Genomic DNA, 16,338 nt, shown 5'->3' on the forward strand with positions numbered 1-16,338 from the left:
TTGGGCTGGGTGGAGAGGAGGGGACCGGGGGGTGGTGGGGCGTCCCCAGGGAACTCACCATGGCGGTGATCTCGTGGAAGGACTGGAGGTATTCGACGATGCGGGACTTGTGCGTCGGCTCCACGCGGGCGAAGCATCGTGCATCGCGGCACGCCTGCCGCTGCGCCTCGGGGGGCAGCTCGTCAAACTCCCGGCCCGTGTAGGCTTTGCCGGCCACGTCCTCGTTCTCTGAGAAGATGCCGATCCTGCGGCAGATGGCCACCGCCGTGCCCTTGTTGTCACCGGTGATCATGATGACGCGGATGCCGGCCTTGCGGCACATCTCAATGGAAGAGGTGACCTCCTTGCGGGGAGGGTCCAGCATCCCCACGCAGCCCACGAAGGTCAGGTTGTTCTGGGGAAGGACAGCCCCGGACCCACATTAACCCTCAGGGATGCACCCGCTTCCCTCCCTGCTGGGAAATGATCCTGGGCACGGGGATTTCCCCTGGGAGAAAACTTCCAGGAAATTTTCTACCAACAGCCCCATGGATGCACTCTATAGCCCCAATGCAATGGGATGCTCCCATCCCCTGTGCTGCTCCTCACATCTTTTTGCTTCGCTCCCCTCCTCCCCATCCCTCTTGGTGGTTCCCAGGCCTCTCTCAGTGGTCAGCCCACAGGGATGGATGCCCAGTGGGACGGGGCTACTGGCTGGACCAGCCCCGCTGCATACAGCTCTGTACGGGGGTTTGCAGAGGACGAGCTGAGCTGTTGCACTGCCAGCTGCCCACGGAGAAACCAGAGAGAAAATACTGCTGGGGCAGCTGGAAGCGGGTGGGAAAACTTTGGGAATAAGGAAAAAAGCTCCTGGTGCCGTACCTCATAGTGGACGAAGGCGGCGGAGTCGTGCAGCTGCATGGTCTCCCTGCGGACGGGCGCATCGTGGGTGGCCAGGGCCAGGCAGCGCAGCGTGTCGATGCCCATGCCCCAGTCCCGGATCCTGCTCAAGATCTTCTCCCGCACCGGGGTCGTCAGCGGGACTCTGGCAGTGCCCACACGGACGTGGCTGCAGCGCTCGATCACGCTTTCCGGGGCACCCTGGGGAGGAGCGGAGGGCTTAGGGGCTGGAATGAACCTGGAGGATGAGCGTCTCTTGCCAACACTGAAGGAAGTGCCAGAGGGAGGGAAGGCACCAAGCTGGGGCAAAGGAGAAGGAAATCTCCCCAAAACTCCAGCAGGCACATGCCGGCACGGTGGCTCAGCGCGCTAGATGGCAGCCTCCGACCGAGCGCACGGGGACCGCGGCCGGGAAGGACGAACCCGCATCAGGTCACCGGAGAGCAGCAGGATCTGCTCTGCGGGGGATCTGCCTGACTCCTGCAAAACCCACACGTCTGCCCGAGATACTCCCACACCACAGATGCCCTCTCAAACCTGGAGGGGATTAGGGCTGTAAATCTCTGACGAAAAAATGCACTGCCTGTGGGATGCTCAGCGGCTGCTTACGATGCCTTTGTGATTTCAGGAAAACATGTCCTTGAGCATCACAGCATCTCACCCCATCCGTTCTGACCGTACAAAGGACCCCTGACATTGCTTTTTTAATATAAAACTTGCAATCCTTCTACTGCTCCTCTTAAAAAAGCTTACCCAGGACCATGAGGCCACAGATGCAGTGGCTCCGGAGGGTCCCAACCTGACCTGGAGGACAGAGTTTTCACCCACCAAGAAGTTCTCCAAGCGGGAACAACAATATACAAGTCTTCTCAGAGTCAGCAGGGGGAAATGCCGGCCACTTCTCTTCTCTTGGGAAAAAAATGCCCTTTAAAACACTATTTTATTTCTGGTTATAGTGGAAAGCTGGACATCGCCCTTTGGGCATTACTGATGTCTGGAGGGTCCAAGCCTTTAATAAAGGCAAGCGCCCAAATTTCGCACAGGGGCAGCTCTTCCCTGGCCCCAGCACCTGCACACTCAGCACCTTTTCCTCCCTCCAAATCATTTAACCTCCTTTTTTTCCTACCAATACTGCAAAAAACTCACCTCCTCCCTGACCACACCAGCCTACCTGCTGGCTCCTGGACCCCAAGACAGCTAAGGGACGAGTCAAACTGCAAAGCATCACTGCCCGCTGCAGTAAGGGCCAAATCCTGCTGGGGTGTGCATGGGGAAGGAGGACTCTGCGGGGTAAGGAGGACTCTGCAGGGTGCTGAGGACCTTCTCTCCTACCTTGACAAACATCTTGCTGCCAGCGGAGTTGTGGCCGGGGCCGGTGGGCGTGCAGTACACTGACATGGACTTGCGGTCGCGGGAGAACTCCAGCGTGCACTCCTTCCTCATCAGCTGCTTGATCACCTGTGGGGACAGCGCGGGGCTGAGCCGGGACATGACAGGGACACGGCAGCCGGTGCTCTCCGCCTTGGCTAACAACCCTGCCGAGCCAGCATAGGGCTGGTGATGGGAGGAGAAAGGCAACCACAGGAGCCAGGAGGGATGGGACAGTGCAAAAAGCAGAAGGAGCTTTCCCTATGCAATTTTTGGGGAGAATTTTAACCCCTCTGACTACAGCATTGCTGCCCAGCCCACAGCACACGCCAGTGTGTGCCAGACCTTTATTTGATTGACCCCACACGGGATACCAAACAGCTGCTGTAGCCTAAGATAAAGCCCCATTTGCCAGAGAGGTGGGGGAGACTTCCCCCCATTGGGCTCCAGCTACGCTGCAGGAAGGGGAATTGCATCCCACTCCTTAACAGTTGAGGGGTTTGCCCTGATCCTGCACCCACATGGGTCAGTGGGAGTGGGAGCACCAACATCCCCTGAGGCCAGATTGGTTCCCATCAAATTAAGCATCTTCACAGCTGAGACTCTAATTAGGCTCATTTCAGGACATGCTAATTACCCTGAGGACTGCCAGCTAAGCAGTAACAATCGTTCACTCAGATGGTACCTGCAGGTTTGCAAGGTGAGGACAGAGCAGGGGCTGCCCCGACGCATGGACCCACGGGCGCAGGCTGTGCCCACAGACAGGCTCCTCCGCCCCAACACCCCCACCACAAATCAGGCACTACTATTGCTACTAATTAATAATTTAAGGAACCAAACGCCCAGCAAGATAGCAGCCAGTCCTCCTCAGACCGATCCCCCTCTCGTGCATCCACATCAGCATCGCGGCGGCTGAGCCTTACTCCTGGGAGGACACGTTGTGTCCCAAAAAAACCATTTAATGAGCAGGGCATCTGGGGCTGATCTAAAGTATTTTCCAGAGAGGGCAGTGGGGACGTTGATGCCAACCTTGCTCTGCTTATACCATTGTTATTTTTTGTTGCCAGGAGGGTGTTGCTTGTGATGGGGACACAAGCAGGTTTTGCACAGGACTTTTACAGCAGCTTAAATCTAAATAAATCAGTGAAGGCGGCAAAGGAAAAGAAAACTTCTTTTGGAGTAAAACCTTGCAAGTTCAAGGTTAAAAGGATGCTCCTACTGCAGCGAAGCTGTGAGCGGGAGCTGAGGAGGCGGAGAGTTGTGCAAAGGGGATTTGCCCATGCAAAACGCAGGCACTGTCTATGGATCTACCAGGGAAACAGCAAGTGGCTCTCAAAGGCCAAACCCAGCACGAGTGCAGTGACTACACACAGGCGGGAAGTTTTGTGCCCACAATAGCAGTGCTGTCCCCGCTGGGTGTTGCACGCTCAGCGCAGCAGCAAGGACACCCGAGAGCAGCCAGTCGCTGTGGAAACCCCAAAATCTCACCAGAGATTTCAAAGCACAGAGCAACTGGGAGCAAAATCAAGAAGCAGTGAAGAAACACTGCCAGGAAAATCCAAGGAAGGGGTTTTTGTCCCTGCCCAAACACAAGAGTAAGAAGAGCAGCACCAGCGACCGAACCCAGCCTGGCATCTGAGTGGAAGGGCAGTGATAGGCACGTGTAACAAAGCAGCTGCCGGACTGATGTACAGCTGGGAAATTCCATCTCCCTTATCAGAAAGGAGTCAGGGGATTTATTATGACCTGCTCGGACCTATCTGAGGAAGAAATGCCAGAACAGAGAGCCCTTCCTTCAAGCAAGCAAAGACATTATACGATCTAACAGCACACTACCAAAGCCAAGTAAATCCAGACATGAAAGCGTATTTTCACCAGGAGGTCAGGGAGACACTGGACAGCTGGAGCAGGGGAATAGCCAGCACGGGATATTTTCACATCAGAAACAGATGTTTCCAAAGAGCAAGCCTCGTTCAGGCAGGCATGGCTTTGGGGAACGGGGTTTGGTTCACACTATGGGGGACGGCTGCTTTGCTGCGGGCTACAAAACTCCAAACCTCCTCATCTGCAGCCAGAGCTCTGGCCATCACCAAGGGGGTTTCTCCAGGCTGAGCAGGGACTGGGCTGAGTTTGAGCCTCAGGGATCACCCGCTTCGAAGCTCTGTGTGGACCCAGGTTAGTCCCCACGGCCCCGGCATTGGCCCCCCCAGGGCCATTGCACCATCTGCTCTGAAAACAGCTCAGCCCCTTGCAAGCCAGGAAATTGCATCCTTGTGGCAGATCAGTCCCTTAGATCATCGCAAGTGGTTATTGCTCAAATAACAGTCGTCCCAAAGCCCTCTTCTCCCTCCTGTCCCCTGGCACCGGAGTTCACAGAGGCCTCCCCCCACTCACCGAATTGCAGGCGTTGGCTCGCTCCACCTTGGAGAGTTTGCTGGTGTCGGTGTTGAAGACGTTCATCTTCTCCACCAGGCACGTCAGGGCTGTTTCAGTGGCTTCCCCCACCTTCTCATAGACTTTTTTGGACTAGAGGGCAGAAAAAAAAAAGGAGCTTAAGAGCACGTCCTCTACCTGCTGCTCTGACCAAGGATGCTCCTGCCCACTGCAACACCTTGGGGCTCCCAGAGCATCACCTTGGGATGAGTTGAAGCCAGGGAAGGGGATCCCAAGGGACAAACCTCCACTGGCTTTGCCCCGAAGTGGCCCAAAGTGAAGGGAAGAGCATCGCTGGTCCCCTGCACCCTCCCCAGCCCCGGTGCCCCCCCCACACCTCGTTGTAGTCCAGCGAGGAGTCGTTGCAGAGGGCGCAGATGGTGGCCAGCTCCACCAGCCCGTCGTACTGCCCGCACCGCACCGGCTGCTCGTCCTTCAGGCTGCGGGGAGAAAACAACCCCCCAAAGCCTTACACCAGCTTACACGTTCAAATAATACTTAGTTTCTCCTATATATCCCTTGTAAAACTTTCCCAAAAGAGGGAGAAAGAGCCCAGTTAAAGCTCCAGGCTTGGCAATAAACACTTGGGTTCGCATTTTGTGCTTTACCAAATGGGGCAGGACTAGTTGCAAATAAAATATCACAGGAGGCACATAAACTCTGGGAGCGCCCCAGAATAAAGGGGGCTGCAGTGGAGCTCAAAAGAGCATTGGACCTGAAAGCAGGGGCTGTCAAAAGGCTGATGATGAAGACAATGGATGAGAAAAGGGGAAAAAAGAAATTCAAGTTAATATTCACTCCCCCAGGGGTTTCCAGTTGCTGGGGATCCAAAGGAGCTGTGGAACTGGCTGCTTCACGGTCCGGTGAGCCGGAGGGCACCCAAGGGAGCATTTAAAAGCAGCAGACAAATTTAACAACTGCACTGCTGCGGCTGTTTCCAAGCAAGCGGCGAACTGTGGCCTTTGCTTCCTAAATAGCAGCTCTTTGCTATGTAAAGGAGCACCAGTGTCACTGGAAAGGAGCAGCCCTGAACACACCAGGCAAGCCGGACGCTGCTTCTCACCCGCTGCCCAGTGGCAGAAACAGTAGCGGTGGTTTTCAGGGGAAATAAAAAATTATCCCAGTTCCAGGAGAGGTAACTGCAGGTTAGAGCTGTATAAACCCAGCCGGTCAGCTGCTTGCTGGAAAAATAATTTGTCAGGCAGTTATTAGGATCAGTTTATTCCACTGCTGGTTCCCAATGGAAAGAACATTTTGGAGCCCTTGTTACAGCTCAGGAGCGGAAAACAGGGAGCGGCCAAGAAAATCTGAAAAATCTGTTTGCTGAGGGACAAGAAGCCGCGCTGGGCTGAGACCGGGCAGGGGAGAGACGCTGCCTCCTGCCCAGAGGATGCTGCCCAGCCCGGGGTTCACGGACACGGGAAGGCAGCGGGTGGAGGAGGGAGCCTGCAGACGCTCTGGGCTGGGTTTTGATGTTTGGGAAAGTGGAAATACCAGGGATGAGTTTTGGAGCATGTCATCCCCTGGGTATTGCTGGGAAGGCGTGGGGGGATACGTCCCCATCGTCGCCATCCCTGCACGAAGCCAGGCGAGACCCGCGTGCCAGGAAAGGCATCAGCAAAGGTGCTGCTGGATGGGTGCTGTGTGGGGACGTGAACAAACCTGAAGCCAAGCACGTAATATCCCCCACACCAAGACCAGGCTAAAGGAAAGCCACCAAGTCCTCCAAGCATTTCAGTCCCACCAGCCCCGGGGGAATGGGTGGGTTTCTCCCCGTCACGCCTAAGTGAGCCCTCACATCCCCCTTGATGTGCAAGATGAGCACAGGGCTGAAGCAAAACTCAAAAGCAACATGAATTGGCAGAGGCCAGCGCAGAGCCTCCCTGCTGCAGGCAGTCCCCAAGGGAGAGGGAACATTGCAGCTTCAGAGGTTAGCAGACATGAGTTCAGCCCCTCAGCCCTCCTCATTTAATTGAAATGCACTGATTGATACCAGCTTATGACCTGGCTCCCTTTTTAATGGAGAGTCCTAGCCAAGAATCAAATTGGCTCAATAAATATTCATGAAATTAAGTCTGAGGCCGGGATGAATTATAGTCACTCCACAGATGAGCAGAAGGGACCGCAGTGAAGAACGTGCCCGGGATCACACAGCAAAGCAAAGGGGAGCAGGGAGCGCTCCAGCCACCAGCTGAGCTTCTCATCTTCCTCCTTCCCAGACTTTCCCCACGCCGGGGAGGATCACCTCCTTTTGAAGGAGGGGGAATAAACAAACACAACAGCAGAAAACCCCACACGTGCAGTAACACAGCAGGGAAAAGCCCCTGGCTTCCACTCCCCACCCTCGGCTGCAGCTCAGCAAAGCCCACATTTTTCCCCAAAACACATCCTGATGCCAGCAGGATCGCACTCCAGGCACAGCAGCCATCTCGGCTGTCCCTGCAAGGACGCGGGGCTCGGGAAGCACTCTCTGGCCGGGGTTTGCAAGTCCCTCTGCCCATTGCCGGCAGCGCGGCTGCGGGACGAGCTGCTGGACCCGGGTCCTGCTCGGGGCAAGGGTGACAGTCACCAGCCAACCCTGAAAATGCACAGGCTTTAGAAAGCTGGAGAAAGAGCATGTGCTGCAGAAAGCCTCCTTCATTGCTATTCCCACACCTGCCGTTTCCATCCACTTTGACCTGTCCAGTTCAAAAGCAGGCTCGTTTTACCGGGATTGCTAATGAAGGGAGAGCTGATCCCGAGGAAGCCCCTTTGCTGAGCAGTGGAAGGGCAGGGGGCAGAGCCGGGGACGAGGGCCGAGCAGGACGAGGGAGGGTGAAACAATTGTCCCGGGTCCCACCAAAAGCAACGGGCAGTCACCCGATGCTTGCAAGCCGAACGTGGCCGAAAACCAGCACCCAGAAGCATCTCCATAGGCAGGGTTCAGCGTGGCTGCAAACCGCCGCGGAACCCCAACCCTTTCACCCCAGCCGTGGCCACGAGCTCGACCCTCCCACCTCGCCCCCACCGTGCTGCCAGCCCAGGGCCACCCTGCGTCACCCGTGGAGCGGAGGGGACCCGCACTCACATCTGTCCCTCGGGGGCGTAGGTGGAGCCGGTGATGCTGAACTCGTGCAGGCTGCACTGGGCACCCTCCACCTTCTCCATAATGAACATCTGCGAGGGGGAAAGACGGAGACAGAGCATTAGGCAGCGATTTTTTGGTACTACCCATGTGCCCAGCCTGGAGACCTGCGAGCCGGTACCGTCCCAGGGATGGCCCTGCCGGCACTGGGCTCAGCCCCCTCCCTGGTCACCCACCGTTCTCGAATCCTTCCAGCTCTCCCCTGCCTTTTTCATGTTTGCCTCCTCCAGCTCTTTTTTTCCATGGGAGAGGAGCAATGCTGAGCCAGGTCCTAACAAGGTGCCTGTGTTTTTCTTGGAGCAGAGAAGGAGCCGGGTCCGGGTTTCCACTCCTGCCCCGGCCGCCCTGGAAAGCCTCTGTGGGGCAGGATCTGACCAGCTGCCCCTGCCACCCTTTCCCAGCCAGCTCTCGACCACCAGCTCGCCTTGCGCATTACTGGGATCACAGCTCGGCTTCAGGCAGCGTGGCAGCTCGGTAACAAAGCCCAGGGGAGCTGTAAAAGTCCCACATGCTCTATCTTTAGTGATTTTTGCCTTTCAAACCCCTTCCAGTCTCCCTCTTGCTGCTATACTCAGAGCAACAAACCCCCCCAAAACTGAAATACAATAAAAATCCCCCTCTCCCCAAGCTCTCCCAGTCCCCCCTTGCTGCCTCCCAGCACAGCCCACCCTTTGGGGCAGCCTCCAGCAGGAGCAAAAGCAGTGCCCAACCCCAGCCAAGGTGACGGTTCAGCAATGCTTGTTTCTTCTTAATCATTATTTATGACCCATGCTGAAGACAAAAAGTAACATAATAAATAAATAAAATTGTTTTGATGAATGTATTTCCCTGGCCACGACTGCCTGCGGGGAGCAGCCAGGAGGGCGGATGGCTGCAGGAAAGCGATGCTCTCCTCAGCTCCATTAACCTGCTCAGCGGCTCCAGAAAGTGGGTGCTGTGGCAACTGTCCGTCCCACCCCCACCCCCCCCTCAAATAACTCTTTTTTCCCTATTTATTTTCCTCTGGTTATTTGAGATGTTCCCCAGAAGAGGAAAGCAATAGATGCTGGAGAAATCAGGAGGCATTGCTCAGCACCAGAGATGCAACGGTTCCGGGTACCACCTACTTCTCTCTCCTCCGCACTTCCTCCAGCAACTAACAGAGGTTAATTTACTGTTATTATTAATTATTGTTAATACAAGGGCACCCTGCCAGTGCAGCCGTGTTGGCTGGTGGGTGTGAGACCTCCCCATGCAGCCCCGTATCCCCAGGTGCAAGCTTAGGGCCAAGCCAAGCAAAAAAGGTCAAGCTCGGGGAAGCACATTTGCAGCAGGTTTAGCACCAGGACACCTCAGCGGGTTTCTCACCTCCATATTTTACAGGTTTGGGCAAATCAAAGCAGGAGGTTCAAAGCGTACGTCTCCTGTGTGAATACTTCTGAGCCCAAAGCAACCTCCCCAAGGCTCCACAGCTTCATAGCTATTTGCTATACCTCGTTTGTTGGGCTGCTGCCCTCAGCTCCTTTCCCAGAGCCCATCCTCAGGGCCCCCCAGCATCCCTCAAGGGTTTCAGAGAAAATCATGAGCCAAAGGGTTACAGAAGAGATGGCCCAGGTCCTCTGTCGAGGCGCTGAGCTGCTCTGGCAGGAGGCGCAAACACTAACGCATGAAGGATCTCGATAAAGAGAGCCAAAACACATCCCATCTCCTTTGGCAACATCTCCCTGAGATGACAGGCTCCAGAAACCAAGGCAAAGTGTGGTGCCCAGTTTGAGAAAACAGCAAAAGGGACCTTTGAAGGCTGAGCATCCTTCATCTCTTTTTGAGACATCCAATGCCATCAGCCTTCCAGAGAGCCAAAATCTCCTGGTCTCTTCAGAAAATGGACTCCTGCGCTCAGAAACGCTGACTGGACTCATTTATTAAAAAAGCTGAAAGCATCCACCCCAGCCACTGGTGGTTTTGCCTGATACGGGCTTGTTTGTTTTCAAACGCTCATGGCGACGAAACAATTGCTACTTTCACAATAGCAATTTTCTTATTAAAAAAGGAAAAGAAAAAAAAAATCATTCCAGGCCCTTTATTTTTCCATGCCTATTTAAAAAAGGTGCTGCGTAACCCACAGCAACCAGAGGTTATATCAAATTTCCTGACTGCTCCCAGCTTGCGTGACTGGCAGAGCGAGGGGGCGGCCGGGGCATTGCAAAGGTGTTTGCAGGTTTTCGGCAGATTTCCAGGCTGAAAAGGGGGCAGGTTTTCAGGCAGTGGAAACAGTCCAGAGAAAATAGCTGTGTCTTAATCCATAAAGAGGATAGGTAAGGTTTCCACCACAAAAAAAAAATATAAATAATAACAGTTGCAATAGAAGGAGGTGGCAAAACTGCGTGCCGCAGCTCGGCTGGGCGGTTTGGGGAGGCTGCCGAAGAGAGATGCTCGCCGAGGGGCTGCCCACGGTGAATGCCAGCTCCAGCATCCAGCAACGGGAACCCAGCCAGCGCTGCCCCAGGGCCTCCCTCTGCTCACCCTCCCTGCCCTTAACCCTTTTAAAACCTCGCCGGCGATTTGGGTGTTTCATGCAACAGAGAGATCGCAAGGAAAACATTACTATGTGCTTATAAGAGCGCACCCTGCTCCAAAAGGGTTTCGGCCATCGCTCCTCCGGCCCCGTGGATCTCGCCTGGCCCCGGGGCTGTATCACACAGCCGGACACTGCTGGCGTGTATTTTTAGAAAGCAAAGGGCACTCATGGATGCACCGTCCCCAGAGAAGCACATGGCATCTGGCTGTAGGCTTGCGGGGAAGAGAGATGCAAAGGATACGTCTCCACATTTCTATATTTTCTGTAGTATCTTTAAAAGAACTGCTCATCAAAAGGCAGACAAGACAGGATTGCTCTCTGGAATAGTAAGAGGCTGTAATCATCAGTCATTTACCCATCAATCAGCCCACTGATCAGCATCATCTTCCTCCTGCGCTGGGAGCAGCCCCGGCTGACAGGCACCCACCAGCAACTGCCACAGCCCGTGGCTGGGCCACAGCCCCAGGGAAACCCCCGGCAACGTCTCCCATTAATTAGTGACTGGTTTACACAAACAAAACTGCTGAATCAAGGCACAGTGTCCTGGAGATTAAAAAGCAAATAGCACCCGCACAGCTCCTGGGTGGCTGCACCGGGGACAGGAGTTTGCACGTCCAGGCTCTGCTACAAGGTTTATTGAAAATAAACCCCTTTCTGCTCTTGTTCCTCAGAACACCAGCCATCTCAGAGACTGCCAAATGTCACCAGCCACCTCTCTCCCCCGGACACCGGGCACCAGCATCTCCCCCCTCCAGCCCCGTCCTGCCCTGTCCCCCACAGCAGCAGCCCCAAGCCTGGACAGCCACACTCGCATCTCCGCTTCGGGTCCTGACTTTCCAACACCACCCTCGTGCTCCTGGAAAATTAAGTTATGATGCATAAAAGGGTGTTGCAAGTTTTCGGAGAGTGATTTAAATATGCAAGAGCAGAGCTGCAATGCCCCTCTGTCCCCTTTCCCAGCCCCGCCAGATCCCCATCACTCCCAGCCGCATGGTTATTTAATGGTTGGGAGAAGGCTGTCCCTGGTTGCTCCACACCGTGGGCTGGGTGAGATGGTGGTCTCAGAGCCCCCCCAGTTGACCATAAGGTGAGTGATAGGAACCACAGGTTTCATCTGATTTACTAAGCAGGTTTGTGGCTTTACCGCGTTACTGCAGAGCTGTAGCCTCCGCTGGACTTGAGGTCAAAGCAAATGCACCAAAGTCTCGGACACCCCTGATGGATGAGGCCCCCGGCACAAAGTCCTTCAGTGGGCACCTAGCACCTACGGGCATTTGGGGGGTATGGCTTCGCTCCTGCTGACCAGCTGGGATCCGTATGGATCCCGCTGAGCTGGCTCAGCCGGCAACCCAACCATGAGAACCAGGCACCGAGCAGGACTCAGAGCCGGTGGTGCAGCCCTTAAAAAATAGCTGAGGGTTTTAAAACAGACCCGAAGCCTTTCACGAGTCACTTTACAGGTCTACAGACCCGATGCCAGCTGCGAGACGTAAAGGGCAAGCACTGCTCGGCAGCATACCCTGTGGCCGAGCAGCTGCGCTCACCCAAATTTAATGTGTGAGTTAATTAAATCACACTCAATTAATACGTTTTTCCAGGTTATCAGTAGGCTTTCGTGGCTTTTTCACCCCCACGGCTGAGCCGGCTGCTCAGTGCAGGAGCACATCCAGGATGTGCCAACAGCCACCAGGCACAAATATTTACCCACCCTCCGCTCGGCGGGGCTGCCTGCGTCAACACGGGAATCCCCGTCTGTTAAACATTAACAGCCGTGTCTGTGTGTCCTGGGGCCTGCCCAGCTCTCGGTATCGTGCCCTGGGAGTCCGGATTCAACCACGTGAATAACACAGATATCAGAACAGGGTTGTGGGGAGATGGGGTGGAGGATACATTGAATTTTGAACTGAATTTTTTTTTTCCCCCCAAAGTTCATTCTGCAAATGATGCTCGATGATCGATGCTAAAACCCTGTTGTGTGCCAGTGTCCCACTCCATCCCCCTCCTGCCCTCTCCCTGTCTCAGCACCACTAATCCTGCCTCTCCCGACCGTGCTGAAACACGGGTGATGGTGGCACTTCTTCCCAAGTTCAAGAAGCAGATCGTCCAGTAGGAAGTGGTTTGGGGAAGGCACGGTCATGTTTATCTCTCCTTCTGCACTCTGCAGAGCTAAAGAGACCCCAAACACTGGGGTCACCCTTTACTTGCTTTCCTGCATCACTGGCTCAGAAAATGGGCTGGGGGGAACCTCCTCCTCGTGCGAGACGTGGGCAGCTTGGTCACTGCCTCGTTCCAGCAATGTCTCATTTTAAATCATTTACAGGACAGAAATATCAGACATTTCCAGTCATCTGTAGTTTGTGCTGAGCAAAGCAGTGGCCAAAGCCCATGGACAGCCTGCAGCACGGTCATGGCTTCCCACCATGCTACCCAAGTGTCAGAGAGGAGGGACGGTGGCCAGGTCCATTTTTCCCCACAGCAACATATTTTCCAAGGTTCTTCTATAAAACCGACATGCCAAGGCCATGAAAAAAAGCTTTCCTGAGACTTAGAATTAATGGGGAAACTGAGAAGTACTTGGATGGTCCAGGCTTTCCTAACAAGTCACCTCTCCATACAGCCAGGCACATGGGAGCAAAGCTCTCCGGTAGACCAGGAGCCTTCAATCTCTTCGCCAAACCACCCCAGGGCTCCCTCCATCAGAAGTGCTTTTCAATCCAAGCCCAGCTGCACACAACTGCTGATGGCAGACCTTCTGCCAGGCGAGAACGGGTAACCGAAGCACCTTTTCACCAGGTCATGGGCATCTTAACCCATGTGCAATCTTGTCACAGACCCATGCATTGCACTGACCCTCCAAGTTTTGGCCTTACAGGTCCAGACTTTGTAATTTTGCATGGTCCAGGATTTCTCACTGGTTTGGTTAAAAACAACGGAAAAATGGGCAAGACTGCAGAGGAGGCCAATTGCATTGGCGCGTCCAGCAGCTCTGTCTTAACGCCACATCCCAGCAGGAAGAAATGCTCTCTGGAGCGGGAGCCCTGAAATAAGTCTGCAACATAGCACCTCCAAACCGGTGTGCTCGTAAAAGTGAGTTTTCTAATTACAACCATGCCAAGAGAAGCCATAAACCTCCTCGCCCCTAGTCAGCCAGAGAGGAAGCTCAGGGCTTCCTACAAACTGTCTTCCACGTTCACCTTCAGATCCCTAATATGATAAAAATCTGGTGAGGACAGCAAAGCCCGGTACCCCAGGATGGGGATGGAGTGATGCAGGGTGCTCGGGGGTTACCAAGTGACGCCCCTGCACCCCAAAACTCACCCGGCAGACGGACATCTGGTTGGTGGTGAGGGTGCCGGTCTTGTCGGAGCAGATGACAGAGGTGCAGCCCAGGGTCTCCACCGAGGGCAGGCTCCGGACGATGGCGTTCTTCTTGGCCATTCGGCGCGTGCCCAGCGCCAGGCAGGTGGTGATGACGGCCGGAAGACCCTCAGGAATGGCAGCCACCGCCAGTGCCACCGAAATCTTGAAATAGTAGATGGCCCCCCGAAACCAGGAGCCGCCGTGGACGGGGTCACTGAAGTGGCTGACGTTGATGACCCAGACAGCGATGCACACCAGGAAGATCACTTTGGAGAGCTGCTGGCTGAACTCATCCAGCTTCTGCTGCAAGGGGGTCTTCTCGGGCTCGGTCTCCACCATCTGGTTTCGGATCTTCCCGATCTCGGTGTACACCCCTGTTGCAATGACAACCCCTACAGCCTTCCCAGCTGCGATGTTGGTGCCCTGGGAGGGAAGAAAGAGGCCAGAGTGGATATGTGGGCATGAAACCTCTCGGGGCCGCTTGTTGTGAAAGGACAACATGAGATCTTGGTTAAGGGGAAAACGAAACAGTGTGGGTTTTTATATAAACCCACCCTAAAGCAGCAGAAGACCCCTCTTGAGAGCCTTCTCATGTTATGGACGAGTCCAAGAAGGACTTGACTTCTGCCCGAGAGGAGCACGAGCAAGGAGGAAACCCAAATTTGCAATAGCTCCAGGCTCAACCACAAACCCTTTCCCCATCCTACTCGATGGAAAACCTGCTGAGATTGCCCAAGGCATTTAAGGACATCATGTGCCACAACCCAAATGAAATCCAAATGAAGCAGGTCCTTATTTTTATGGATTTGGGGCTCTTTTTATGGGGTTGGGTCTTTCTCACGCATGCACTCCCTTTCACTGCTCAGAGATCTCCCGTGTCCATCAGCCTCTCCTCTTGGCGGCTCTTTGGAAAACCACAGAAGAGGTGAGGACAGGCATAAGGGACTTACGGAGAAAAGCATGTTCTTCTTGTCCTGGTTGACAGCTCGGGGGTCAGGGATGGGGTCAGCATGTTTGATCACCGACACAGACTCTCCTGCCAAGACAAAAGAGGGGAGATGAACCACCACTCAACGTTGTTATGAGCCTGCATCACAACCCCTATGGCTTTCTAAAGCAGCACTTTGCCACCAAACCATTGAAACATCCATCGTGGGGATGTCAGAGCTGGGCCGAGGTGCTCCGAAGATGAGGGCTGCAGAAAAATGACCTGTGCAGATTGCTAGCGACCACAAGCTCCCATACAGCCAAATGGGATGGGGCCAAATCCTGGCACCAGGGAGCCGCTGTCTTGCAGCACAGGTTTGCGCAGTCAGATAGGGTTTGTAGGGCAGCACAACAGGAAAGGTGCCCAAAGCCCTTCTACTGAAAGTTTACATGTTCTTTGCAGATTTGCCATTTTTCTGCATCTTTTCTTGCCCTTGGAGAACTAAGTTAATGCAAATCCATGTTTCAAGGAGACTGGGCTCCTTTCCCTGTGGTTTTAACTTTTTCTTTGATTGCTTTTCCTACCCTGCTGCCATCTCCTAACTCGATGCCTTTATAAAATCAGACAAGAGAGCTGAAATACTGGAAGCCTTTTTTGTCAGCTGATCATTCACTGGCCTTCCCTGACAGCAGAGAGAGAGAATTTTTGAAACATCACAGATTATCAGCTTTAAGGGCTTTCCCAATGCTTGAAAAAAAAAAGCCCCAGATATTGTCACCTCTCCCTGAATTCACAAGGCCTTGTGCACCAGCAGTCATCATGCGACGGCTGCACGGGAAGAGTGTGGGCAGGGACTGAGCAGCCCCTCGTGAAACCCCAAGTGTCGCAGAGGAAAGCCCCATGCTTTGTGTTTTGCAGGAGGGATGCCCAAGCACCGGGCACATCTTGCCTATGCCATGACTTTTAGATGATGCTGGGACCTCCCCAGGTCCTCAGTCTCACTCTCCCACCCGTTTCCCACCCCAGCAAAGCACTTAGCCCAGTATCAGTCCCAAAATTTGGCGCCGGGAAGATGGCAGATGGAAAAGCTCTGCCTTCAGCAGCCGCCTCCGCCCCATCACGCCTGCACGTACCTGTGAGGATGGACTGGTCGACCCGCAGGGTGGTGGACCGGATTTCAATGATCCGTATGTCCGCCGGCACCTTGTCACCAACTACAAGGACAAGAGCAGAGCAGCTCCGTCAGGTGGGACCAGCAGCGCCCACCACCCCGGGGAAGGGGAACGGCAAACCCCGAACGCGCCAGCACAGCCAGGCTCTGCCCCAAGGCTTGGGGCCACTGGTTTGCACCTCAGTTCCTGCTGTCTCCCCTCATTTTCTATTTCAACCATCCAGTCGCCAGGGCAGGGACTGGCTTTTGCTGTGAATCAGTGTCCCTATGCAGTGTAGGCACATGGCAGCACCCAGCCTGCAGCAATGAGGGGTCCAGCCCATGGTAAACAAGGGTCCTCCCCCAGCATGCCTCCTTGCTGCATTTGAAGCTTGATTTTATATGTCTATAATTCACAAGTCAAAAAAAGAAAGCTGGAAAGAAGTGCCATCAGTTGCAATCAGACATCAGGCAGCACAGTGACGGGACCTTGAGGAATTTCTAATTTTAGGAGATTATCTTGCACAAAAGCAGCCAGC

The 16,338-nt window shown here is 54.4% G+C and overlaps 1 protein-coding gene across 1 annotated transcript in view; it reads right to left on the minus strand.

Moving 5' to 3' along the window:
- Window positions 1–16,338, minus strand: part of ATP2A3 (ATPase sarcoplasmic/endoplasmic reticulum Ca2+ transporting 3) — a 57,876-nt gene that overhangs the window by 15,135 nt on the left and 26,403 nt on the right. The window contains 9 exon segments of the mRNA XM_069791452.1: window positions 59–394; window positions 862–1,080; window positions 2,212–2,337; window positions 4,642–4,773; window positions 5,018–5,120; window positions 7,748–7,836; window positions 13,680–14,144; window positions 14,672–14,757; window positions 15,783–15,863. Of these exon segments, the coding sequence (XP_069647553.1) occupies window positions 59–394; window positions 862–1,080; window positions 2,212–2,337; window positions 4,642–4,773; window positions 5,018–5,120; window positions 7,748–7,836; window positions 13,680–14,144; window positions 14,672–14,757; window positions 15,783–15,863 (1,637 nt within the window).

The sequence above is a fragment of the Haliaeetus albicilla genome, chromosome 9, assembly GCF_947461875.1.
Source record: "Haliaeetus albicilla chromosome 9, bHalAlb1.1, whole genome shotgun sequence".
NCBI lineage: Eukaryota > Metazoa > Chordata > Aves > Accipitriformes > Accipitridae > Haliaeetus > Haliaeetus albicilla.